Consider the following 25,838-nt stretch of genomic DNA (forward strand, 5'->3'; position numbering starts at 1 on the left):
GCTTGTTTGAACTTGTTTGTGTTGCCAGTTTCTTCCTTCTCCGTTTCTGCGGAAGTCTTTTTATTGGTTTCCTTCTCTCCCTCCTCCATCTGACGAAGTTGCATGGCAGCAGGAAAAATACCAGCGGTACATGATTAGAACAAGCAACCCATAATCCAGCCACTTCTGCTTTTTGAACCACACTAGAAACTGAGACATGCACCATGCTGGGGGAGAAGCTCAGAATGTTGCATCTTCTTTGCTTTCAAGCCAAAGGAACTGTTCTCAGTGAGGCTCCATTTGGGTAAAGAAAATGCAGAGGGCGATATAGTTAGTGTTGGAACCCTCCCACCCCTTGTTTATGCTGGGAATCTGTTGAACGATGCAAAAATAATTAATTTGCCTACAGCTCTGTCAGTAATAATATTAACCCTTCATCCGCCCCCAAAGGTGAAAAGCAATCCATCTGCTTTGCAGCATTGCTGCTTTGGGGACGTTGTGTGCTATGCAGGGTATGCCGACAGTACCGGAGGGAACCCTAATGTTCCAAGTGTCTGCTTTGTCGGGCAGGTCCACTCATGTTTGCTGAGTGTGCGGGCTGGCAAAGATGGCTGGTTCCAGCTCTACAGTCCTGGGGGCGTGGCCTGCGACGATGACGGAGAACTGTTTGCCAGTATGGTACGTGTCTGCAATAATGTGAGTTTAGCAAGTTCTTTGCAGTAAATAGCCAATATATAGCTCATGAATGGTAGCTTTGTTCCTGGTTGTTAAAATGTTGACACTGCAAACCATGACTCAGAATTTGCCAGTAAATTAAAATGATGATATAACCAACTGAAATCTATTGTTCTCCCTCTTAGTGGCAGTTTGGCTTATACGCAGACCATGTGATAACCACAGACCCATCCAGTAGCATTTAAAGAACTTCAATTAAGATCCCTAAGGACAATCTAAAGAAAACCCACAAATGGTTTAAAATAACACATAGAACTACATGTTTCGGCCATGCTGCCTTACTCACGTAATGCCTGAGTGCCCTTGTGCTTTTGCACAAACAAACTGTGTTTGCATGCCCAGTGGCTACTTATAAAATACCAGTCTGCTTCTGTGTGCAAAGTGACTAACCACCCATGCTTGGTTTTGAAAATTTGGCCCCTTTCCTGGTATTGCATAGTAATTATCCAGCGAGTGTTTTACTGTATATTATCCCAGCGATCTGACTGTTGAGAAAGCAGTCAGCTGAGGGAGCCTGCTCTTGACACCCAGTGCTGGTGTTTTCAGCCTCAGGATTATAATTTAGCATGGGATTTCAAACCAAACTGAAACATTTAAAACAATGCATAAAACACACAGAAACTTGGCATTTCTCGCAGGTTTCCCTGCTTTCATGTTTCCTTTCTTTTGAGAATTGTGATGAGAACCTTGCTTTTCTGCCCTTTCTTGTAACTAAGAGGGGAAGGATGGCCTTGGAGTTAGGGTAGTGGATGGAAGAGGCCAGAGTTCAGGTCCAAGTTCAGGCGCACACTTCCCAGATGACCTTGGCCAAATTCTCTGAATTGCACTATGCCTTAGTTCCCCAAGGTGAAGTAAAAGTAACCTCAAGTGTCTTCTAACATTTGTTAATGCTACAGTGAATTGACTTTCAACAGAATCTAGATTCCTAAGACCTTTTAAAAAATGTTACCCCTGGGCCATATAAAATATCTGTATGCCTCTAACTATGCAGTTACTGATAATTGAGCTGGTCAGATATTTGAGGAATAGAATTGTGGTCAAATACAGCTCAGTTTCTTCTCTTTATGAACAGTTCTGGCCAATCCCAGCCCCCTTAATTTATTTTTAAAAAAATACTTAAAGAAATCACTCATGAGACAGCCCAAAGCTGCTAATTATACCTTAATATGCAATAATCTGTACTCTTTGCAAGGATGTTGATAAATACTTAAAGTACTACTAACGACTAACTGCAATGCTTGAAAAACATCCTGTTTGGATGGTTTGTATGCTAACCTCCATGTCAGTACTAGCTTCATTCTTTAGAAAAAATAACAAGGACATTTGTATGAAAGTGAGATCTTTTTGGTTTGGATGTCTCCTCTTTAAAAGGCAATATGAGCAGATGGACACTTTGAACACAATATCTCTGTTTCCTAGGAAAGTCCTTGCAGATAATGTAATGAAGGAAGAAAAATGACACAGTAGCATATGATCAACTCCCTACCCAGAATCATCTTCTACAGTAGGGCTGTTTCCCATGAAGCTTCAGCAAGTTTTTAACTCAAGCGGGTATCTTGCACTTAATGAAACTCAGGGTGCAGTTCATGGTTTTCCTCTAAAACATCTGAAGCCACAAAATGCTGCACTGTGTCTAGAGTCTTTTTTTTACCTCTCCAACTACTCCACAGTGTTCTTTGAACTTTCACACACATGCACCCAGACACAAGTGTGCCTCCGCTCTTACCAAACCCACGCTGTGAAGGGTATGTAAATGATTTAGCTGCTGTGCAACAGCATTGCTGCTGGCTCCAGGGCTCCGGGTGCGTGCTCTGCCCAGTGTCTGCACAGCTCATCAGAAACTCAGAACTCCTTCGTGCGGCTCTTTCAGGAGCGGGCTGTTGGGTTATTTCTAGTGAAATAGCCATGAGCATTGTATGTGCAATAGCCATGAGCTGAAAATCGTGGATTCTCCCACAGCCTGTTCCAAAAGATTTGTAACGAGAGGGAAAGCATTGCCGTTCTCTATGAGGAGAAGCTAGTTTATGATTGAATTGTCCAGGTGGCTCTGCGCTCCAATCTTTTGTACGCTTATGGTGGGCTATTCCATGATGTTCCCAGGAGGTTTGAGATTGGCCGCAGAATATGGAAATTGGGATGATTAAAAAAGAATGAGGGACGAGTGACATCTTTTGTTCCAGGGGAAAACATAAGAAGGAGAAAGCAAAATGTGTCACCTGAATAGTCAGGGATAGGGAAACTCCCCAGGTTGTGGTGAAGCTCAGTACTTTGTGGAAACCTGTCTTTCTCAGGGTGCTGCTGCTGTCTCCCTGTCACAATTGCCCACTTCTGTAGGTTCACCCCTTGTTTGCTGGGTCAGGTGGCGCTGCTGCTTGTCACCTGTTAAGTCAAGGGTTCAAATCCTGGCAGATCAGTAGCAATAACCAAAAGTTGTTATCTTTTATACAGCCATCCAGTAGCCTGATCATAGCACAACCCAACATAACCTGAGCTACCTCAAGAGAAGCTCAGTTATGAATGAGCACAAAAACCTGCATCTGAGCTGCTCTTCTGAACTTCTTGATGATTCTTCTAGAGCAGGGCTGAGCTTAATGGCAGCATTGTTGAAGGAAGATGTGACTGCTATCATGGGCAAAACGGAAGGCTCTTCTTGTATTATCCCTTCGGCTTTGTCATCCATATATTGACAAAGGGCCACTGTCCGCAATAAAACTGTCTAAGTATTGCAAGCTCTGCAGGTTGTGATTGCATTTTCCTGGGGCTTGTGGCAAAGTTGCCCATGCTGGTTTGACTGTTTGGCAGCACCATTCAACAGTCTTCATCTCTCCTCCTCATACAGGTTCACATTTTAATGGGGTCCTGTTATAAGACAAAAAAGTTCCTGCTTTCGCTGGCTGAAAACAAACTTGGACCCTGCATGCTACTGGCTCTGAGGGGCAACCAGACCATGGTAGAGGTAATGCCTGGTGTAACCATCCAGATCTGTTTTGGGAGGGCCATATATTGTCTGAATTCTTTACTGTCCTTCCCTAACCAAGAGCTAATGGAATTACAGAAGCATTTAGCCAAGTTTAGCTATTGCACAGTCAAGCGAAACTATAGTGGGGGAAGCTATGTTTTTCTGCATTATGTGGTTACTGTGGAATATTGTCATGCTGCATGAGATATGTGAACGGTGGGGAGTGGTTTTCTTAACTGTAATCAGCCAAAGGTGCCATGACATTCAGTGGGTTTGAACTCAGGAATGGCCAGGATTGCATTGGCTGTGGGGAACAGGGCAAGGAAGGGAGCCAACACCGTCAGTTTGTCCATTGTTTGTCTTGAGTGATCCTTTCCCTTTAGTGTCACACTTGAATTACTCCTGGTTAGCTTAGGCACAATCTGGAAAGATGTTCCTCTGTTTTTTTTCTTGTCAGGGAGGCTCTATCTTATTTGAGGAGCTGTTGAGACCCATCACTGTGATAGTTTTTCTAAGCCGCCTTCTCCCTCCTCCTGCTCTCATGAAATAAATAGAGAAGGGCAGGAGGATTGATGAGTTTTAATAGTCTCTCAAACTCCTCTCATGACACTGCAGATTAGGTGACTGCTTACTCAGAGAAATAGAAATAACCAGGCCGAACTGTCCATCATTAGCTCTTTGTTCTGTGTATCCTCCTCTGCTGCCCTGTAAAACAGATCTGACGCTCATTATAGGAGCGGGGAGGAAGACTGTAACAGCCACAGTAACCAGGAGGAATTTTGGTCTTGCAGCTGATGGGGCAGGATTAACACAATGCTAGGGCTGGGGTTTCAAAGGGAGATGCCAGGCATCATGAGAAATGAATGGACTGTGTCACTCTCAGACTCTAGCTATCTGATACCCCTCCTGCATGTCAAAACAAATCATGCTGCTGTCTAGTTCAGCAGTGTGAGAGAGGCTGAAATACAGGCTGCAGGACAGAACACAACTTTTAAGGACATTTGGATGTCCTTCATGACTTGTATATATATACACATCTAGCCCAAATCTCCATCCAGCGATAGGAAATGGGATGTATGGCTCGCATGTTCGTAAAGAACATTTGAAACTGCATCGGTGCAAACAGCATCCTGGTAAAGCCATGCATGTTCAGATCTACATTTATGTGCCCCAGTGTACATAGCCAGTGCATGGATTGTTTTTCTTGCACTGTTAGTGCTGTGGGTGCCTGTTGGGGAAAGCTCCTTTGGAAATGGTGCCATGTGGTTTGCTTTAAGAGGCAATATGGGGTGAATTGGCAGGTAGCAGGGCTTTTATTTGTTTTATTATCTTATTTCATTTACTTTCAATCAGATTAACTCCCTATATTTTATTCCCTTCCAGTGATAAGGGGGTATACCGTGCCACATGAGTCGTGATGAAGTTGCTTCACAACTTTTCAAGCTTGAATTTAATAGTTTAAAATAGATTATTTTTAACACCAAAAAAAATCAGTAAAAAGATGGAGGGAGAACCAATTAAATAATTATAAAGCAGCGCCAGTGAGGAAATGAATGGCTGAAGGGAACACCCACTGAGGAACAGGCTAGATGGGCACAATTTCAGAGATTGAAAGTCACTCTTTAGCTAAGGTTAATGCATTTTAGGGTCAGAACAGATCATTAGATTATCTAGTCTGATTTGCCTAACACTGACTGTCAGGTTCCATTGATGGCTGTTGTAGCTAGTTTGGGGCATTCACTGCCATCAGAGCATTCAGAAGAAATTAAACACAAAGCTCCAATCAGAATGTTCTTCTCTTTCATTGTGCTGCTAGATTCTTTGTTTGATGCTGGAATACAACATCATTGACAACAATGACACACAACTCCAGATCATCTCTACCCTGGAAAGTACGGACGTGGGAAAGAGAATGTATGAACAGCTGTGTGACAGGCAGAGGGAGTTAAAAGAACTGGTATGTTGCCCTGCACGCAATATTGTCATAGCACATAGCGCTCTGGACTCTCCAGAAATGGAGGTACAAAGGAAAGGCAACCAGGGTGTGAAATTCCCAATGAACAACAGGATGGGAACTGTAATCGGAGGATTTTACTGTACATGTGTCCGTTGTGTGATACTTATTCATGTGTTTGATCACATATAATACTCCTGAATGAGATTCAAAACCTGTTAAGGATCAGTGTAAAGATCAATGGGAGGATTTAACTATATTCAGCTTGTCACTTCCTGTTACCCTTTTACATAAGGGTGACTTGTGGGTGCCAAGACAGCCTGGCATTCCTCAGTGCTTTGGCATCCACATCATTTTCTTTTCAAGATGCAGCTTTTGGGCGCCATTCAAGCCTCAGATAGGGCCGGGGCTATGTTAAATAGTCTGGTGAGTTTGTGAGATTGTGGGTTAAAATAAAGCTGGCTAATGAGTTCCACATCTCAAACTTCCTGAAGAAGGGTGAGATTTACAAATTCAAGGGGGATCTGTTTCACAGCCTACCTCCCATTGCACATATACCCCTCTCTCTTCCCCACCCCTCATGTCCTGGAACAGAACAAGCCTGGATTAACTGTGACTTATATAAAATAAAATAAGGCCTCTATCCCTGTTCATACTCCTAACACAATACCCCAGGAGTATATCAGTAAGGGTGAGACTGGCTGCATGGTGCCTTATTAAACCCAGATTGAATGTCATTCTGCATTACACCAACTGGTTGAGTAAAGGACTGCCCTCAGCAGCTGCAAGCCTGTCTTTGTCACATTGCTTAGGAAACTGAGGAAAAGTTTAATTAATGCAAAAAAACTGGGCAAGCTGGTGGGAGGATTGGCAGGAAGCTTAGGAAGTTGGGTAGGGTGTGCTCTGCCCTACAGTGGGTGATGTCTCACCTGTGGAACAACAGCCTGGATAACCAAATCATGTTTTGTGTTACAGCAGAGAAAAGGCGGCCCCACACGGTTAACACTGCCATCCAAATCCACAGTAAGTTCATCTGAATAGTAAATGCAAAGGTGTGTCAGTCCAGTACACAAGGAGGAACTGACACGACAGCTTGATCGGTTTCAAAAGGGGGAGTGGTTGGGTGTTTCACCGACTTGTTGACAGAACCAGGGGCTCCACAGGGAGGGCAGATTTCCACTCTTAGCTCTGCAGGGTGGATGCAAAGCCAATGTGAGCATCCGGTTGCCAGGTTTATACTTGTGCTCATATTTGGAATTTATGGCAGAATCCAATTTGACAGAATTTTACAGAAAACTGGAGCAAACATCTAGTCTAGTTCTGGATCTTACATATTAGTTTGAAACTGGCTATCATAGTCAGCTACACAGTCAGTGGACAGGCTGCGTCCACTGAAGTGAGTTCATTGACCGGAGCATCATTTGAATCTCAAAGCTGAAATGGGAGGCGGGCGGCAAATGGGCAATCTGGGTTCACTCTGACAATGAATCCTGCATTGTTCGTAATCGTATGCATGGTCAGAAGATTCTGCGTCTTCTAGCCCCGCGTTTCCAGGATGCATGAGGCAGTCCCACCACAAGCATTTAGCTGTTTGCCAGGCAAACAGAAACCTTTCTTTGCCACGCTTTCTTACTGTAAACAAGTGGCTCAGTTGTGCAACTCTTGCTGGTTAACAGGACCGGTGGTGCTATGCAGATGCTTGCAGGCTTACCGGCCTTAAGCAACATGCTATTTGCTTTCAGGATGCAGACCTCGCCCGTCTACTGAGCTCGGGATCCTTTGGAAATCTGGAAAACCTCAGCCTGGCCTTTACCAATGTAACGAGTGCCTGCGCTGAGCACCTCATCAAACTGCCTTCACTCAAGCAGCTGAACCTGTGGTCAACTCAGGTATGTGCTTTGCAGACAGAGACACAGAGAAGGAACCAACACTGACTAATTCCGAAATCGCAGCTTACGTCAGCTGACGCACATGTGAAGAGACCTGCATAGAGTGCATTTGCCTTCAACCTAGTTTTACATGCTGTTTTTTGGTTTTACTTGATCAGGGGTGCCATTTTCTTTATAGAGGGCACTTTTTCATCCTGCAGGCTAAGTGCTGCATTGGAAAGCTCTGCAAATATTTTCTTGAATGCTGAAATGGATTTGCTGTTATGTCACACCTCTTTAGGGATTGTGACTTGTAGACAGTTGAGTGGTTCAGTTTGATTTTCCTGAAACCACATTTTGAAGTGGATTGTTGCTCTGTCCTGGATGTGCTTCTGCTCTCATCCAGTTACGGGAAATAAATGATTCGAAGAACTTATCTGACCAATCACAATTTCAGCAAGCCAGGCCACATATAATATTCAAGGCAACTGTAGTGAATCACCGGCAAACTCTGATAAGTCCAGTATTAAAAAAAATAAGAAGAAAGAAAACCCAAATATCAGGACTCTACAGTCTGCTTTTGGTTATTTTGTAAGATAAAAGAGGAAAAATTTATTGAAAAGCTATTCAGAAATTAATCAGAAGAGCTCTTAAGCCGTATTTTTGCCCCTACATTTCCTTGAGTAGACTTACTTTTCCTAACATTATTACCACCTATCATAGTGGGATTGTTTTGCAGCATGGCCCCAAGAATCCTTGTCTTCAGTTTCTTAGAATGATTTCGCTATTTTGTTCCAAATAGTTTTGCAACCCACAGATTTTGTGTGCTGGGGGAAATGGCACATTCAACATTATAGAAAAAGTTTCACCCAAATTTGCAAATGTTTTGATTTGTGATTTCTGGAGCTGTTTCTTGGTCAAAATGAGAGGTTCCGTTTTTAGAAGAAAATGCTCACTTTTTTTGTTAAAATTATCCCATTTTTATTGAGAACAGCTATTGCATCATTTAGCTTTTGATTTTGAAGCAGTTATGGTTCCTCTTAGCTTATAGAAATTAAATGGGTCAGTAAGACAATTAGCGGGTCATTGTTCTTTTCACCAAAGCAGCTAATCAGTGCAAGCTGTGATGATTTTTTTTTATGATGGGGTCGAGAGCTGGGCTGAGACTGTTTACCCATCTTACATGGGCTATGTGGGAACTCTCGCAAGTAAGGGCTAAATTCCAAGGAGAGAAGCCAGTGGGAGGAAAGATGGTGAGTTGTGGCTCTGGCTAGAAAATCGGTTGTGACCTTGGACCAGCCACTTACTCTCTGTCTGCCATCTCTGAAACATGGAGGATAGCATTTCTTCCATCGTTCTGTCATGTGAGAGGATGACTAATCTGGGGTGTGGTATTGAAGTGTCAGGTACAGCCCTTGCTCTAGACATTCCCTCGTCCCAGCAGAATTACTTGCTAAAAGATGTTGTGCGTGTTTTCTGACTGAGCTTGCTTGTGCCCCACAGTTTGGAGATGCAGGTTTGCGGCTTCTCTCTGAACACCTCACCATGCTGCAAGTGCTCAACCTGTGCGAGACTCCCGTCACAGATGCCGGGCTGCTGGCACTTAGTTGTAAGTGTTCAAAATAGACTAGAAGGGGAATGCATACGGGCTCAAACAGAAGGACTGCAGTGCTGCCACAGAAATTTTGCAGCAGTGGCTAGAGAGTCCAGGGTCTCCTCCACATTAAAATTTCCTCCGAGGGGCAAAGTATGTCCAGATTTAGTGGTGAAAGTCAGCTCCAGGTGCAGAAAACCAGACCTGGATGTGAACCACCTGAACTCTTGAAACAGGCATTCAGTTGGTCATCCCAGCCTGGCTCCTCCTCCTCTTGTAGCAATATCTATGTAATTCACTCCTGCCTTGTGGTCTGATCCAACTGTCTCAGAGCTGCGTGGCTTCTTTTATGTTCCTTACTGTGGATATGTGGGGACATCTTGGGGCACAAGTTGGTATGTAGGAAAAAAAACATTACAAGTCAATTGGAGAGCTTAGCTGATTGCAGGGGAGGTTAGTATTGCCTGTATTATACTGTTCCTACATTTTGGCAGGTGAGACCCCCTGCTCTTTTTATTTATAAATATTGGAGGTAAAAAGAAGAACAAAGGTTAATGGAACCAGGAGGAGGAACCTCCCCGCTGATAGGAGAGCCCAGAGTGCGTGTAGACAGGAAAAAGAAGAGATCACCGCTGTGCCTAGATCAGCACACCTTTTCTGCATGGTGTGAGCGCCAGCACAGTGAGGACCGACATTATTTAGAATGCCATACAGGCAATCCATGATCTTAGGTATAAAGGCTTCAATTCAGGAATGTGTTTGAATTCCTAGAAGTCAATGGAAGTTATGCCCAGGCTTAAAGTTGAGGGCTTTTCTGGAATAGGGACATTTCCTTGAGTTGGGGTCAAAATGCTGATTCCTTCATCTGCTGTTCATGCTTTATTTCATGCAGCCTGGTACTGAGAGCTGTCCCTTTATCACAACTTTTTGGGTGTACATTATTCGATACATGGACTTGAAATGTTACAGGTCTGCACCATGCCCACAAATATATTTTCTTTTTCAGCTATGAAAAGCCTGTGTAGTCTAAATATGAACAGCACCAAGCTTTCAGCAGACACTTATGAAGATCTCAAGGTATTTCAATTCATAAGTTGTGTTTTAAGAACCGAGAAGTGTCCAGTGACTACTGCCAATGTCATGTGATGACACATTATGCAAAGAAAGTAGGATGTTCTGTAGCCAGCCTTAGGCCATCCTAATGTTACCACAGAAGTCTCATACAGTCTTCTGCTTAGATGGGTGATGGGAGGGTTGTAGTGGTGTAGCTGGGATGGTCCAGGGAACATGCAAGAATTGTCTGGTGATATCTTTTACGAGGCCAACAGTGGTTGGGAGAGAAGTTAGACAAGCTTTTGGGCACAAAATATTCTTGCTCAGATCTGGGAAAGAAACCGTTTCAGCCCCAGCTGAATAGGTAAAACAATGACTGTTGTTTAACTGCATTTTGTAAATGAAAGTAGTCGCTTAAAGCAGGGGAAGAATACAGTAGCGTTTTTGGCCCCCATCCTTGGCCAATTAGCACGGCAGTCTTGCTTGAGGAAGGTAATGTTCTGTAGTTCCACAGCAGTGGAGAAATAGTGGATTTGGGAGTCCAAGGCAAAGTGCAGATATTTGTTTGTCTGGTTGAAGCATCTAGAAGCAGAGTCTGACAGACTAAGGTTTGCATCGCATACGGCATATTGTGTAGCCTAAACTGTCTTTTGTCTGGACAGGGAGAGGATGGGGTTCATTCTGGTGAAACCTGACCGCAGAAATTGCATGCAGGTTCCGTGTTTACTGACTCTGTATTAGGCTCCCCATCCAGTCTGCTGATTAAATGAGCAAAAGTTGACTTTTCCTACTTCCAGCAGCTCTCGTGCCAACCGCAGTAACGATTTATTGTATGGTTGTCACAACAGAATCTGATTGACTATTCCAGAGGTGTGCATGCAGTGTTAGCAGGATTCAGATCAACACAGGCTTGTTTAATCGGGACCTGAAGGGGCCATGACTTAGAATACATATTGGAGTTGTTGATCAAGGTGCCTTGAATAGGAGTCTGCTTTACATGGAGACACCTGTGCAGCCCCTGCGGTGGTTGAGCCATGTCTGTTGCTCAGCAGTGTTATGGTGACTTTGCAGCCAATGTGGAATGAAAATAATGTAGGTGAATGCAGCATCAGGGGAGGGGCTATCATCTAGGGACCATCTGAAATGTAAAAACCACTGATGACTTTGTGTGGACTTTTTCTTCACTTGGGTCCTAAGTGAGTCATATGCCCAGAGTCTCGCTTTGCAAACCCAGATACTCAAAGTGAAATTCTGCATTGCACGGGCTTTGACGATATAATCCGAGATTGACTCAGGCTGCTCAAAGAGGTCACAGACCTGCGCTGAATTTCAAACTCAAGACAGGTCCTGAAACTTTACATTTAGCTGGCATTTGAGATTCACTGCAAATGCATTTCCTTGATTGCTCCCTGGAGTGAGAGCTCTGCTAGGCTGGTAGCATGTTTCAGGAACAGTGTTTGTAAGTACATGCATATGAATAGCTCATTTGCATTGGCATTAACACAGTTGCACTTGCATGAGGTACTTTCCTAAGCAAGCGATTAGTTGTGTGTCCTTTACACACAGAATTGTGGTCATTTAAACTCAGGGCTGTCTTCCTGAAATCAAGTGTGTTTAAAAAAGTAATTACAGACGGTATTATCTGGTCCTGCACTTGCCCTGGGCCTCCTCCCCGCACCAGTGTTTTCTCTAGTTTTGAACTCACATTTTCCTTATTTGGTTCTCCTCTGCTCTGATGCTGCATCAAAAGACCACACAAGCAGCCCACAAAAGTGACTGTACAGGGCAAACAGCGACACTTTCTATGTACAAAGTGTCACCAATTACAGCAGATTGAACAAGCCGAAAACGCAGGGCTTTTCTCAAAGGGAAGTGATTTTGCAGCATGTAGCTTGTCCTCGATGGTGTGTTTGTCAAGAAAAACTATGCAGACCTCCATGCATGTTTCTGACAGAGACCTTTTCTACCACTCTCCTGGTTTCAATGAGTATTAAACACACAAGCCAGTATAGCAGGGATGACATATCCTCTCCACTCTGGCCTCAACCCCACCAAACATACTTGAACATGCACACGGGCAGGTTCAACCAGATGATAAATTATCACTCACTGGAGTCGTTATTGCCTAACAGAAAAATTATTTGCTGGCAGTATCTCCCTCTCATCAAAATACATGTGTGCATAAATCTAGCTTCAAGGTAAATATTCTTCTTATGAACGTCATCAGCTGGGTAGTGCCCTAATCTAATTAAATGTGTTTGGTTTTACAGAAAGAGGACTTGGAAACACAGTTGATAAGTAATAGTACAAAGAACCTAAATATGGTCTAATTTACATTTGAATAAGTCAGGGGTATTGAGTTCTATGCCATTCCCTTTTACAAGTAATTCAGAAAATCAGGATGAAGCCAAAAGTTATTAATATTTTCTGGGATCTTTATAATACATGGAGTGGAGAATTAGGCTCTGACAGTGCAGGGGCTGAGGAAGGAGAGGGCTGGGGAGCTGGGCGTTGTGTGACTGCAGCGTTCTGAGTAGCTATTAAAAGGGTTTTACAAAAACCACCTTTTGCTGCTTGGCACCAGCAGGCAATGAAGAGCAGGGATCTAATCCTGACTTTGCATCAGTGTAAACCCACTGACTGAATAGTCATTTCTGGTTTATCCTGGAGAGTCTTAAGACCAGAGCCAGGTCCCCCGTGCCTCTGAACTTGACTAGCTCATTTCTTCTGGGGAAAGTCCCTGGTGCTTCAAGCTCTTAACGCTGTATTGAGCAAGGCTCCTCCTGCCTGCATTAGGGGCCCACCTGTGTGTTTGCGGTATCAGTTAACATGGTGACTATTTTGTTTCATCCATTATGCCCGTCCTCGCAGTGCCGGCTTGATGCAAGCCTTCTTTCAAGTCCTGCAGCCTTATCATTCATTCTAATGAATCTTTTCCCTCTTCCACACAGGCTAAATTACCCAACCTGAAAGAAGTAGATGTTCGCTACACTGAAGCATGGTGAACTGTCTCTCTCTCTCTCTCTCTCTCTCTCTCTCTCTCTCTTAGCTTCTGGCAAGAAGAAAAAGATTTTTAAAACAAAACCAAACCCCAGGAAACACCTTTTTGGCTAATACCTGTAGAGCAGTGAGTTTTGGGACTTTGATTCTAGGAGTTGTGGTTGTGAGATAGAGGAGTTGCTTTGTGTGGGGGAGGGGGAACTGAGCGCGCCCAGACCCTGCCTGATTCTTTCAGCTTCATAATTTCAAAATCAACGTAACTCAAATTGAAAAAACAAAAAAGACTTTGTAGCAGCAAGAGGAAAAAACACCCTTTGTGGATTTACTTTGCTATTGTGTTTTACGACATGTGGAGAAAAAACAAAGAACACAGCTATTTCTTGATATTAATTGGGTTTCTTTGCCTGGGGGTTGTCCATTAGGAGCTCCATCGCCATCATTTTGGCTCCAGGAAAGCCAACCACAAAGTACCAAGAAAAGAAAAAACAAAACCCCACATGAGTTGCACCTCTCCCGGTGTCCTTGCAGTTGTTATGCAAAGTAATTTTGTTGTACATAAGATTTACATAATGCACCTATTTAAGAAAATGGTTCACAAATTACAGGTCTGGGACCTGTCTTTTATTTATGAATTGTTAATTCTTTTACCCTTTTTTGCGTATAGTACTGTATAAACTAGTTTGCTGTCTTGTTGTTGTTGTTGTTATTATTTTTTAAAAGGAAAGCCCTCCTTGACGAATTGCCTTTTAGTAATGCATACTGTATTATAACCTCTCTCTGTTGGAGCATTCACCCTGTTGCATTTCTGATTTCAAAATGCCTCAGATGTCATCTAGTCAGAAGGAAAAAAAATACATGTATAAAAGAGGGCATAGGGTGCTGGGGTGGGAGAGGCAAAGAGATGCCTATGAGTCATACATCTCCTTCTGGAAAGACTGAAATCTTTCTCTGGTTCTTTTTACACCCTGTCAGGTGTAGGGGTTTGGGAGGTAGGGAACCCGGATTGTTTGTTTTACTAATGGGATATTTACAATATTTGTAGATTTCACGAGTCGCCTCAGTTGTTTTCTGTTTACGTCCAATATTTCAAACTCAAGTTCTCCTGCCCCCCGGTGCACAAGCCTATTCTTTTCCCCTCTCCCGCCCTCGTCCCTTCCCTTTTTCATCATGCACGCATTGTTTTGCATGTTCCCCTTGGGAGACTGAGAAAATAACATTGTCCCTGATTTGATAGTTCTGCCCTATCTGTAAATGTGACCACTACTTATTTCCAAAGCCTTCTCCACAATTGCTTAGAAAATGATTTTTTTTTTAATTGTGGTTTGTTTTATAAATATACTGTTGGATTTGTTTTTCATAATGAGCCTTTGTACAGAGCGGCATCTTTTTTTGGTTAATTTTCTCTCTTGGCTTATCACCATTCTTTTATTCTTCAGCACCTCAAGATTAACATACAGCCAATATAATTTTTTTTATATATAAATATATATATATATAATCTTATTCAGTGAAAGCCAAGCTTTTTTTGTTTTGTTTTTGTTTTGGGTTTTTGTTTTTTACTTTGTTGCTAAGTAGCTAGCCCCTGCCCAAATTTTTTAAAAAAAAACAAAACAAAACAAAATGAAACAATTGGTTTAAGTCTTAACTCATGTAGTGTGCCAGATTTTTTCCCCTCAAGTCCCAAACTATATGAACATACAGTGCAAGAAGAAAAAAGAAGAAAAATTATGCCAACCTTTTTCCTTAGCACTATTGCTTTTACCGATGGTTTACTACTCCTGTTCTGTAGCTGTGTACAAAGAGATGTGAAATAATTTCAGGCAAAAATAAACTGTAAGTGAATATCTTTTAGCTGCGTGCTTTGTGCTTTCTTTGAATAAAGCTCTTGTATGAGCTGACGGCGTGGGACTATTTTGGGAGGTGCTTGGTACTTACTAGTGAGAAGGGGTGGGACTTCAGAAGTCTGTATTTAATATCCAGCTCCCTCTCAGGAAAATAATCCTGGTTTGGCCATTTAAATGACATGCTCATTGAGTCTGCGGCTGGCTTTTACCTAGAGCCCCTTGCACAGTGGGGCCATGAGTTCACCTTGGGGCTTCTGGGCACTTCTGTAATATAAAAATGACACTGATAAAGGTGATGGGCACCAATAGAGGAACCCAAATGGCCAGAACACAACCTTGAAAGAGCTGATGCTTCACTTCCCTTGCTTTGTTTTAGTAGTAGGGGTTTTTCTATGAATACAGTGGCTTTGAAAATCTGAGACCCCCCCCTGGAGACTGGTCATCCACAAAGCAAGGAGCAATGGCCCTGGCTGCTTCCACAGCCTCCAGGCAATGTGTCTCCTAAAGTTTAAACCTAGTAAGTTAAGACCGAGGACTCCTGGAGCATGTTGATGAGTGGGAGCATAGTTGAGCCTCTGTGACTGTTCAGTTTTTAAGTTTCCCACTAGGCCTGAATCTCGACCTCCTGAAACATTCCTCGTAGGCATTGAACTGCCATGTTTTGGACCGTCCAGAGATGTGGATTTTGTAATGTATGTACCTTGTCAAAATGCCAAACCTTGTAGCACAAGCCATCAGACAACCTTTGCAATAGTAACATCAAAGGAATAGCTCCCAGAAGGGGTGGTGCAGTCACCATCCTTGGGAGGTGTTCAAGAGGAGGCTGGACCAGCACTTCATTGAGCTCGTTTGAGCCCCAAAACCTCCTGCCCGTGACAAGGGACTGGACTTGATGATCTTACAGGTCCCTTCCAGTCCTTTGATTCTAGGATTCTTGCATCCTTCCGTGATGATCGCTCCAGGCTGGATTTGAACTCGTGACTTGTGAGGGGGGAAAAAGCAATTCAGACTTCTACAGATTCCCGAGCCAGCCAGCTCCTTAACCTGCGTGTTCCACGCACCGTTACCTGGCAAGTGATTCGGGTCAGTCATCCAAAGCGGCGAATGCTGGTAATACTGCGACATTTCCAGATCTAGAGAAGTTCTGATAAGCTTTGGGAAAGCCTCCAGATGGAGCTGCCCATTGTCCTTGATAAAACACCACAGTGTGTGGGCAGGGTGCCAGCAAAAACAATGCAACCTTGGCCTCGCAGTAAAGTTTCCAGAGTCTGGACATTTATCCAACCCCCTTTTTCTCCCCCCGCCATTTTTAAACAAACAGGTCTGCTCCCTTCTGCCCCAATTGTACAGAACATCCACACGCTTTCACTGTCCTCCAGTCCTTTGCCGAAGCCATTGGAGCCCGGCATAAAAGCTCCTTTATTTTGCAACACAGACAGTAGCATATGACTGAAGAAAATGCAGCTTTGTAGAAATCTTTCACTCAATCTGGGAAGCACTGGCAGGACGGCAAGAGATCCTCAAAGTGGAAAAATCAGGCTTTCTCCTTGTCCCAATGCAATAAATGGCCCTTTACTTCCATGAGGCGATGCTCAGTCCCTACTCCCAAGATCCAAGAGTCGGTGTCAATGCAAGTAGTGCCAGTCCTGCCATTCCCAAGATGCGCTAAGCCAGCCTGTAGCTCTATGAGTGTATGCTGTTGTGGGTGGGATGGATGGATCAATGCCAAGGAGTAGTACCCAAATCCTTCCCTTCTAGGCTGCTGCACTGACCATGCACTACTGGCAGGGGAGTAGAAATGTCTTCAGTATTGCACATTTTAAGTGCATGATTTTGAGTGGCTTCCCCTCGCCTAGAGGCTGCTATCATGCTGCTGTCTTCTCTTCTGGGGGAGCACCAAACCAGGCAGGAGAAGGGCCTTCTCATTCGTCTGGCCAACCTGGCTTCAACGCGGCTTTCTAGGCTCTGTGTAAGAACCCGTTTGCCCTAAGTTGCCTCCAAATGTCCTGTTGTATAGACCAGCTTTTTTTCTGAGCACACGCTTATCTTACCCCCAGATGAGCCAGTGTCTAAATAAAAATATTAATAAAAAAAACAAGCTAGAGAGATGATGATGTCCTCAGATATTGGCGGTCTTGCTCAGTTGTCAATAGGTATCTCCATGGCCATTGCCATTGGCAACCAGCCAGCGACAACAGCAAAGAAATGCTCTTCGAACTTCCGAGGGATTGCGCCAGCTGAGTTACTGTCTCGTCGATGAAGCAGTCGGAGAGTTGCACGAACAGAGTAATAAGATCTGACGTGCTGCACAGCCCTTATGCTGCAGGTTTTTTAAAGGCCTTTCTAGTACTGCATTCAGCTTCCCTAAAATTTCCCTCTGGATGTGGTGCGCTTCCTCCTTCCTTTCCCCTGCCATGTGTTGGTGGTAGGAGCTATTAAAACATCACCAGTTCCCACTTCAAAGGAGTCTATTGTTGCATCTTTCAAGGACCCAAGTGGGGCTCGATGCTAGATCTTCTTCTAAATAGGATTTGAACGGTCAACGTGAGTGCATGGGAAGGTCCTGAGCGGTGCCACTGCTGCTGGACGGTGCTCCTGCACTAACCACCTTGTTTCAGGTGTGGTTACCCTGAAATGAAGGGTTGCATTTGCACTTCCTTTTGGGTCCTTGCTGCTCAGTTGGAAGCAGGGATTGTGGGAAATTGTGTGCAGTATTTTGGAAGACCAGGAAATTGTGACATTTGGGGTTAAACTCCACTTCAGAAAACCTAGACACCATACCTATTTCCACAACACATTTCTATACCAGAGGACAAGCTTAAGAGCTCAGAGCTTCATGCTCGGAGATCAAAAATTGAAGCCCTGAGAATTTGGCCACACTGCGCTGAGCGGGGAGCTCAGACAGAGCGTGTGACCAGGGATGGAGAAGACTTCATGTATTAGGACTTAACGACTCTGCCACCCTCTAACGGGCTCCAGGACTTGTTTCATACTTGTGCTGGATAGGGTGGCAGTTTTGGGTTCTCAACAACAGATGAGAATGATACTTTTCCCTAGACCTGCCCCACAGACACTCTCGGCCATGCTTACCCACACTTTTTGGACTGAGTAACACTGTCAGCTGGGTTACGTCAGCATGTTTCAAATGCTTTAAATCCTCTCTAACCCTGCCGGCAAACATGCATGTGTGCTATCTGTCAGCTTTGCCACAAGATGGCTCACACAGCACTTTGGAAATGCAGCTGTGGCTGCCTTTTTGGTATGGTACTGGCCACAACGGGGCCTTGATCCTTGACTGGCACTGACTGATTATAAAGGGGATACAGGCAACACATGGGGAAATTTTGCCCACATGTTATTGCAGTGAAAAACTCGACCTGTAAATGATTCCATCTTTGTCACTCCACAGGTTACCAAGAGCTGGAGGTCTTTGGTTTCCCTTCAGATCATATAAATCCTAGGGTTAGGATTTAGAGAAACCTCAACAGATTGGAGGACTGGACCAAAAGAAATCGCGTGAGGCTCAGTAAGGACAAGTGCAAAGTCCTGCACTTAGGACAGGACAGTCCCATGCAGCAGTACAGGCTGGGGGCCGATGGGCTGGGCAGCAGCTCTGCAGAAAAGGACCTGGGAGTGACAGTGGACAATAAGATGACTATGAGCCAGCAGTGTGCCCTTGTTGCCAAGAAGGCTAACGGCACCCTGGGCTGTATTAGTAGAAGCCTTGATGTGCCTGATGACTCCCAAGTGCCTGATGATTTCCTTGCAAAGCAGGAGCCCCTTTCTGAAATTTTGCACAATCTCAGGCCCTTGGCAGTGTGGGGAGTTTTGCTAACCTTTTGACTCCACTTCCTACCACAGATGTTCTTGTTTGACCATAAATGGGCTGTTTGGAAGACAGCGACCATCCTGAAAAACAACTGAAAGTTGGTGAGTATATTAGAAAGTACTTTCGACTCCCTAGCAGCACTCCGTGTCCCAGCTGCCTCAGTAAAATGGCTGTGGTGGTTCAGGCACGATTCCTAAGTACTGCATCTAGCCACAATGGCAGGCATGGAAATGCTTGATGCTGACAGGTCTCCACAAATGATAAGCATAGATTTTTTTTTTTTTTTTTTTTTTTTGAGGTTTGAGCTGGACGTAAGACCTCTTGTTTGCAGGCCTACTTGTATTTTTGTCCTTGGCAAGTCTAAATGCAAGACAGCAATGAACACGTGTCAATGCCAGGTCTTTGAAGCTTTAACTTGCATTTCTTTGAAGCATTGGAGTAAAGACCATCAGTTGATGATTGTGGATCTTACACTGTCCCGAGACTGGTAGCACCAGAAGAGGAGATCAAGTCTAGTGTTTTCTCTAGGCCTTTTATCATTACATTTCCAGTGAGCATGTACAACTTGTACTTCCAGATCTCTGAAAAGAGATCAGTTAACAAATGCCTGGTGTCTTTATTTGGATTGTACATTGGTCTGTAACGCACACATACTCACCCTATACTGGTATCTTCTTCCTTTATGGGACGCAGCTTGGAGAAAGCCATTCCTCCTTTCCGTAGCGCCCTTACTTTCTCTGCATCTTTAAGAAGTTAAAACAGAGCGCCACAATCCTTCTGATGTGAAGGACAACTTTGACCTTTCCTGGCTTTTCTAAAGTAAGCCAGATGTACTTACAAAAACCCATCATTCAGCTGTATTGCTGAGTATCTTGAATTCTTAATGATATTTTGCCAACCAAATATAGTGCATGCATTAAAATATTTGTTTTGATGCCATCTATGACATTCAGTTTTTTCCATGTCCTTTTTCAGCTGGCTAGAGAAGGTCTTCGGTAAATATGCAAGATGAACCATTTTTATTACTGACATGTCTTGGAATATACTTTTTAAAGTCAATAATATTGAATATACAGGGTTTTTTCCTGTTAGTATGGTACACAGTGTCTGTTCTGAATGTTTATACTTATGTTTTGAACTATTATGGTAGTACGCAATACTTACTTTTGAAACAGGACCTATCAGCTTCCAAGTCTGTCATGCAAATACAGTGATCATATGGTCATAAAATAAAATTGCCAATAAAATTTGTATTAGAACAGCTTTTTTTCTTTTGTATCAAGTGGCACTAAGCTCCTTTTTTTAAACAAAAAGTCCAAATGTGTAATGTAAAACTGAGTGACTGTATCCCTTTCAAAGAAGGGTTTCCCCCATCTTGTGTGGTATGTCTCACTGAGCTGTATTTAAAGCATGGAAATAATGAGGTAAGAATATATTCACAATTTTTACTAGTGATGATTGTGAGATTCAGTGATAATTAACGACATGCCCCTCCTTTGAAAAGTATTTTGGGGTCTATTGCCAGAAAGCACTGTATAAGAGCTATGCATTACTGTCACAATTATTGTTTAATTAGTAAAATAGTTGGGATCCTGAACGGCCTGATGTATTTATTAAGAGTACTTTGAATTTCATGGTAAGCATAACAGTAGGATAAGAGTTGCAAGTTCCATTTGATCCCATCCTTATTCCAAGAGGCAGGACTTCTCTAGACGTGAGTTGCCTTCAAAACTTTTCTGAAGTTCCTTCTTCCATGATCCAGTTCCTAAATATCCCTGTTCCCTATGACGCTTTGCCTGCTCAGTGGATGGGAGTGATCTACTGATAGCATGAAAAGTCTTTCATTCTCTAATTGTTTGTACCCATGGGGTGAGGTGAAGGAACTGAGAGCCTCAAGTCATCGTGAATTGCCACCCGCGAAAGCTGTTGTTCCAGGCCATTATATTGCTGCTTGTGAGAGTCCAAATGTTTTCAGATAATCCGGTAACTTTGGGCTTAATGGTAATGAGGTAAAAGAAAACTGCAAGTCAGGTCTCCTGTATGCACATGAGTTGCATTGCTTTAACTATATTGGCATAGATAAAGCGCTGTAACCCACTTAGTGTGGATACAGTATGACAGTGGAGTTTATTCCTGTGGGGGAAAGGCAAATAGATTATATTGGTATAAAGCACATTTGCACCAGTAACCACATTCCCAGTAGGGGTTGTACCAGTGTAACTAAGTCACTCCTCTAGCAGGCAGTGATGTCAGTTGAAAAGCTTTGCATGGAGCAGCTCTTAGAAAGGCAGGAAATCGGAACCAGAGCTGAGGTTCAGATTTAATGTTGTTTTTGTTGCTGAACAGCGCCTGAGAGAGTAATCTGGCCACTGCTTTGATGTGGAGATGGTAAAAATACTTTGGGTTGCTGGGCCTCAACCTCCCAGTACCATGGATAATGTGCGTTTGGGTTGTCTCCAGTACAGCGTGACCCAGACTCCTCGCGCTTGCCAAATAACAATGATGGCCTCTTCTAAAAGGAAGTAACAGGAGACTTGGGGAGGTTAATAGACTTCCCGAATGCCACAGGGGACAAAATTCACTGTTGTGAGACACAAGGCCCCTGCAACACTTAATGCCTGAGTCTTCAAAGTGGTGCAGACACGGTGCCTAGTTGTATGACTATTTGTGCGGCAGTAGCACTTGGACCGTTGTGCGAGGTGCTAAGTCAAAACAAGAAGATGGTGGCGCTGCCCTGTGCACTGGGCTGAATTAACCTGCAGTTAATCCATGGGCAAAACCAGGAATCAAATCCCTTGGGGGTATGCAGCACAACCGTTCAAGCCTACCGCCTCTCCGGTCAAACGTTGCGCGGCCCCGGCTGTCACTGGACACCCATTGTGCAACAAAGCACAGACTGCCGAGCAGTGCTCAGACTGCCCTTGCTGGAAAGGATCCTTTCTTTTTTCCCTGGAAATGCGGCACCTGCAGTCAAAGACCCAACTCTACCTGAGAACAAGGCAGCAATAAAAAGTCTCACTTCTCCGTTTTTTGTTTGTTTTTTTTTTTAATAATCTGAGAGAGATGCTAAGGTACTTTCAGATAACCGAACCCAAACCAACAACGATGCAACTCCTTTCCTGTAAAACTAGATAAAAAACACGGCAGATATCATTTGAGGATGGATTTATTTAAAAGAAGAGAAAACACAAACACAAACCCTAAAGTAACATGAAAAACCTGGCAGCTGGGTTAAATCAAGTAAAGGAAAACATCCTGTTGACAACAGTGTCCCAACGGCATTTGCAAAGTGGTCACAGACTGTTCTGGTAATCGTCCTGCTCATGACAGATTTACTTCCACAGCTCCAACCACCTTCTCCCCTAACTCTGGGTCCTGGGCTTAATCCCAAGCTTTGTGCTGACCCTTTTCTGTTGTTCTAGTGGTGCAATGAGTCTGGAGAGCCACTGGATTTCCTTTGCAAGGGGCTGCTCTCCTGCAGAGGCGTTCCCGTTGGAACGGAGCCCGGACGGACATGAGCCGCCAGCGTGAGGAAGCGGTCAGTAAGGCTGCTTGCACCTTGTCGTGCATCCACAGATGCATCTCGAGCAGGGCCAAGGAGGCGATCCTCCCCCTCTATGCGGCACTGGTCAGGCCGCAGCTGGAGTACTGCGTCCAGCTCTGGGTGCCGCACTTCAGGGGGGATGTCGACAGCATGGAGAGGGTCCTGAGGAGGGCCACTCGCATGATCCGGGGGCAGCAGGGCAGGCCCTACGAAGATAGACTAAAGGGCCTGAATCTATCCAGCCTCCACAAGAGGAGACTGAGAGGGGATCTGGTGGCTGTCTATAAACTCACCGGGGGGACGAGCGGAATATAGGTGAGGCTCTGTTCCCCCGGGCACCACCTGGGATAACAAGGAATAATGGCCACAAACAGATTGAGGGTAGTACCTTGGGGGTCTTCAAGAGTTGGTTGGATAGATATCTGGCTGGGGTATTGTGATCCCAGCACTGATTCCTGCCCATGGCAGGGGGTCAGACTTGATGATCTGTTCAGGTCTCTTCCAACCCTAGAAACTATTTAACACCGCCCCCCCCCCCCCCCCCCCCAATAAAAACACCAGCTCCCTGCAGTGTCCTGCACATGTTGACTGCCAAGGCATTCCTGGAAGAGGCAGGCTACAAGCCACAATTCCTCTTTAGGGTAAGCTATAGCCAGCTCTGCCCAGCTGCACCTGGTGGATATTGGGCCGGTCTGGTGACTGAAGCCATGGGGATTAGACTTACTCATACAGGTCAGCTGAAGTCAGGGACTGCCTTCTCTTTGCACCTAGGTGCTATGGTGAGGCATACTGGATGCAAAAATCATGGACTCAATATTGACGTTGGATTTAAGATGCATTACAACCTGCCTGACATCTGATTCACCAGGTACCTGCCCGACCTGACCTTTTACACTCTTCTTTCCACCCCTTCCTCCCCTCCCCCTCCTTTTCTACCCTTTGTCTTCCTAATTTCCAGCTATTTACTTTTTCACAGACTGCCTCTTTTCTAGCTCGAAGAACTCAGCTACACTAGAGTCTCCCTTTGGCTTTCTTCCCCCCTTGATTTCCACCCTCCCCCCCCGCCCTTTCCCTTCTCTCCTCATTTTTTCCCAAATTTACACCTATTTACATTCTCACTGCCATCCCATCACACTTTTGGCTTCTTTTATTCCTTGGAGTCTCAGACCAGCAGTTACTCTAATATGTGAAGAAGGGTGATTGTGCCTGAAAACTTGCAAAGAACTTTTTTCCAGCTACTCAGTTGCTCCACTAAAAGATATATCACATCTCCCCAAAGAAGCTTGCCTGCCTATGGTGATACATAGGCTGGTACAGACTTCCTAGTGAGCAGATTAAAAGCAAGCCCTCTGTATGGGGCAAACCACAATGGACCGGGCTGGACCAAAGTTGAGATGTTCCCTGGATTGAAAACATTCATTTCATACAGTCAACATACAACATACAGTCATTTCCTGTAGCAGCAGCACTGGGCTCCACAGAGGGACTGAGTAGCCAGCACTGTGCGGAGACATTGTTCTGCTCTTTGCTTACTCCCTTGGGCAATCCCTTACAACAGAGATTGCCTTGCCCTTGCCTCCCTTTTCCTGGTGGCTTTTAGGGACTTTTGAAAAATAAATCTGTGTCTGCGAGGAGCCGCAGATGGAAGGCAAAGGACTGCTGCTGTTTACTGTCCCCTTCCTGGGTTTCTGCCTCTGTTGGCTTTATGCAGGCGAACAGTTTGACCTTCAGCTGTTCTTGTTGCGGTTATGGCTCTGCTTTAGTCAGAGTTGCGCTTTTCAGGTTGCTCTAATTCTTTCCAGATGTGATACCCTACTCCAGTCCAGAGATTTATAATGTGATGCATTCCCCCCCCCTTCCAGAAATGTTAGATGCTTTGGTTTATTCAGGTTGGGAGGTGATGGGCTGAATATTAATGATCTCCGAGGTTATCGTGATGTAATGCTGGAGACATGCAGTGCAGAGCTGCCCAGTTACAGATGTACAGCCTGTCATCGATTATGTAAACGAAAGTGCAGTTATCAAATATTCAGATTAAGGCATTGCATCATTCTACACCTCCTTTGAAAGGCAGTACATTAACTTCCATCTCCCTGCAGAGAAAATCGGGCGTTGATCCACCTTAAAATAATTTGACAGTGCACCTTTTTCCATTTCTCTGTGGCTAAATCTGCAAGCACTCCATACGAAAAACACATCTGTTGGCGGTGACGCATCCTGGAGGATGTGAAACACTCTCCCCTGTTCACCTCTGTAATATTCACCTGCCTTATCCAGCAAGAGTTAAATCATTTTCCATAAAAATAGTCTCGGGCAGTTTATCAGGACATAGGCAGCAGAAAGTAATTCTGTATGATAGTCTCATAACCTGGTTCCCAAGAGAAAAAGGCGGATGACGTCAGTAAGGGAATCCATGGTATTTAACTTCAAATGGACGGAGCCATTGTTACTCTTCCAGTTTGCAGCTGAAGAAATGATGATCGGGTTTCCGACAGATCGCAGGCTGCAGATGCCGTCCCTGCTTTGGTTGCGATGCTGCATACCATGAACACAGTATCCCTTTGCACTTGTAGGTATGTCGAGTACCCCTGTGTTGGGCAGCCCTCGCTCCACGATAGCAGGACTTTGCCGAGCAGCTAGAGGGAAAGGAAGGGATTTGCTGAGACTTCAGAGCACCTTTGGCGCTGTGTCTGGGACAGTGACTGGCAGCGAACGTGCTAGCCCAAGAAGGGACAGGCTAGATGGCCTGTATCAGTGCAATCGTCCATCCTCCTTCTATACGTGTGTAGGCATGCACGTGCATGCCTGTAGATCTTGGAGGTTGCAGGGAGAGTGTTATTTATGCAGAGGGAGCAATATTGAACCTGGTAGGACACAATTTGTGGGGATGGTGGTTGAACAGGAAACCAGTGATACTGCAATAGCAAGCAAAAGCACTCGGTGGCGGGGAGAAAAGCAGCGCTGCTGAGTTAGCCCCAGGGGAGGGAATGGAGAGTATGCCAGAAAAGAGCGCACCCTTGCAACACAGACAGTTTTCTCCACTGAAAAGCCCCGGAGCGCAGTGTCCCTGTATTGGGCAAGCCTGTGTCTGAAATGCCTGTGTCGTGATGCGTAGGTTGACAAACGAGGTGCACGCTGCAGCTCTGCTGCGCTCTCGCTTCCACCATCTCTCTATTTTTGAACTCTTTAAAAACAAAAAACCTTCACACTCGAGGTTACCAGTGCTCTCAGCCACAAAGCTGATGACATCAATGTTGCCATGGTGACCAAATCTTCACTTAGGTATCCCGAGTGCTGTTAGCTTGCTGGCTACCAAGGAAACGGATGTGAGTGACAATGTAAGCATCGCCCTGTAGCGCGCACGACAGCTCAGGCTTGGGACTGGCCTCTGCCAGCATCACGAGACAGAGGGGCCTTTCCTCCTCTTGCCTCCTGCTTCTGCAAGGTGCCCAGCGCCTCCCCGGAGGTCACGAGTGCAC

General features: G+C 44.6%; 1 protein-coding gene across 1 annotated transcript in view; it reads left to right on the top strand.

Moving 5' to 3' along the window:
- CMIP (c-Maf inducing protein) overlaps nt 1-14,993 on the top strand; it is a 169,885-nt gene extending 154,892 nt beyond the window's left edge. The window contains exons 14-21 of the mRNA XM_019535935.1: nt 550-657; nt 3,554-3,670; nt 5,490-5,630; nt 6,603-6,650; nt 7,370-7,516; nt 8,999-9,104; nt 10,096-10,166; nt 13,094-14,993. Of these exons, the coding sequence (XP_019391480.1) occupies nt 550-657; nt 3,554-3,670; nt 5,490-5,630; nt 6,603-6,650; nt 7,370-7,516; nt 8,999-9,104; nt 10,096-10,166; nt 13,094-13,147 (792 nt within the window). The 3' untranslated portion in view covers nt 13,148-14,993. The remainder of the gene's footprint in view (nt 1-549; nt 658-3,553; nt 3,671-5,489; nt 5,631-6,602; nt 6,651-7,369; nt 7,517-8,998; nt 9,105-10,095; nt 10,167-13,093) is intronic.
- Nucleotides 14,994-25,838: the final 10,845 nt, after the last annotated feature.

This window comes from Crocodylus porosus, unplaced genomic scaffold, assembly GCF_001723895.1.
Source record: "Crocodylus porosus isolate Cpor-Errol unplaced genomic scaffold, CroPor_comp1, whole genome shotgun sequence".
NCBI classification, from domain to species: domain Eukaryota; kingdom Metazoa; phylum Chordata; order Crocodylia; family Crocodylidae; genus Crocodylus; species Crocodylus porosus.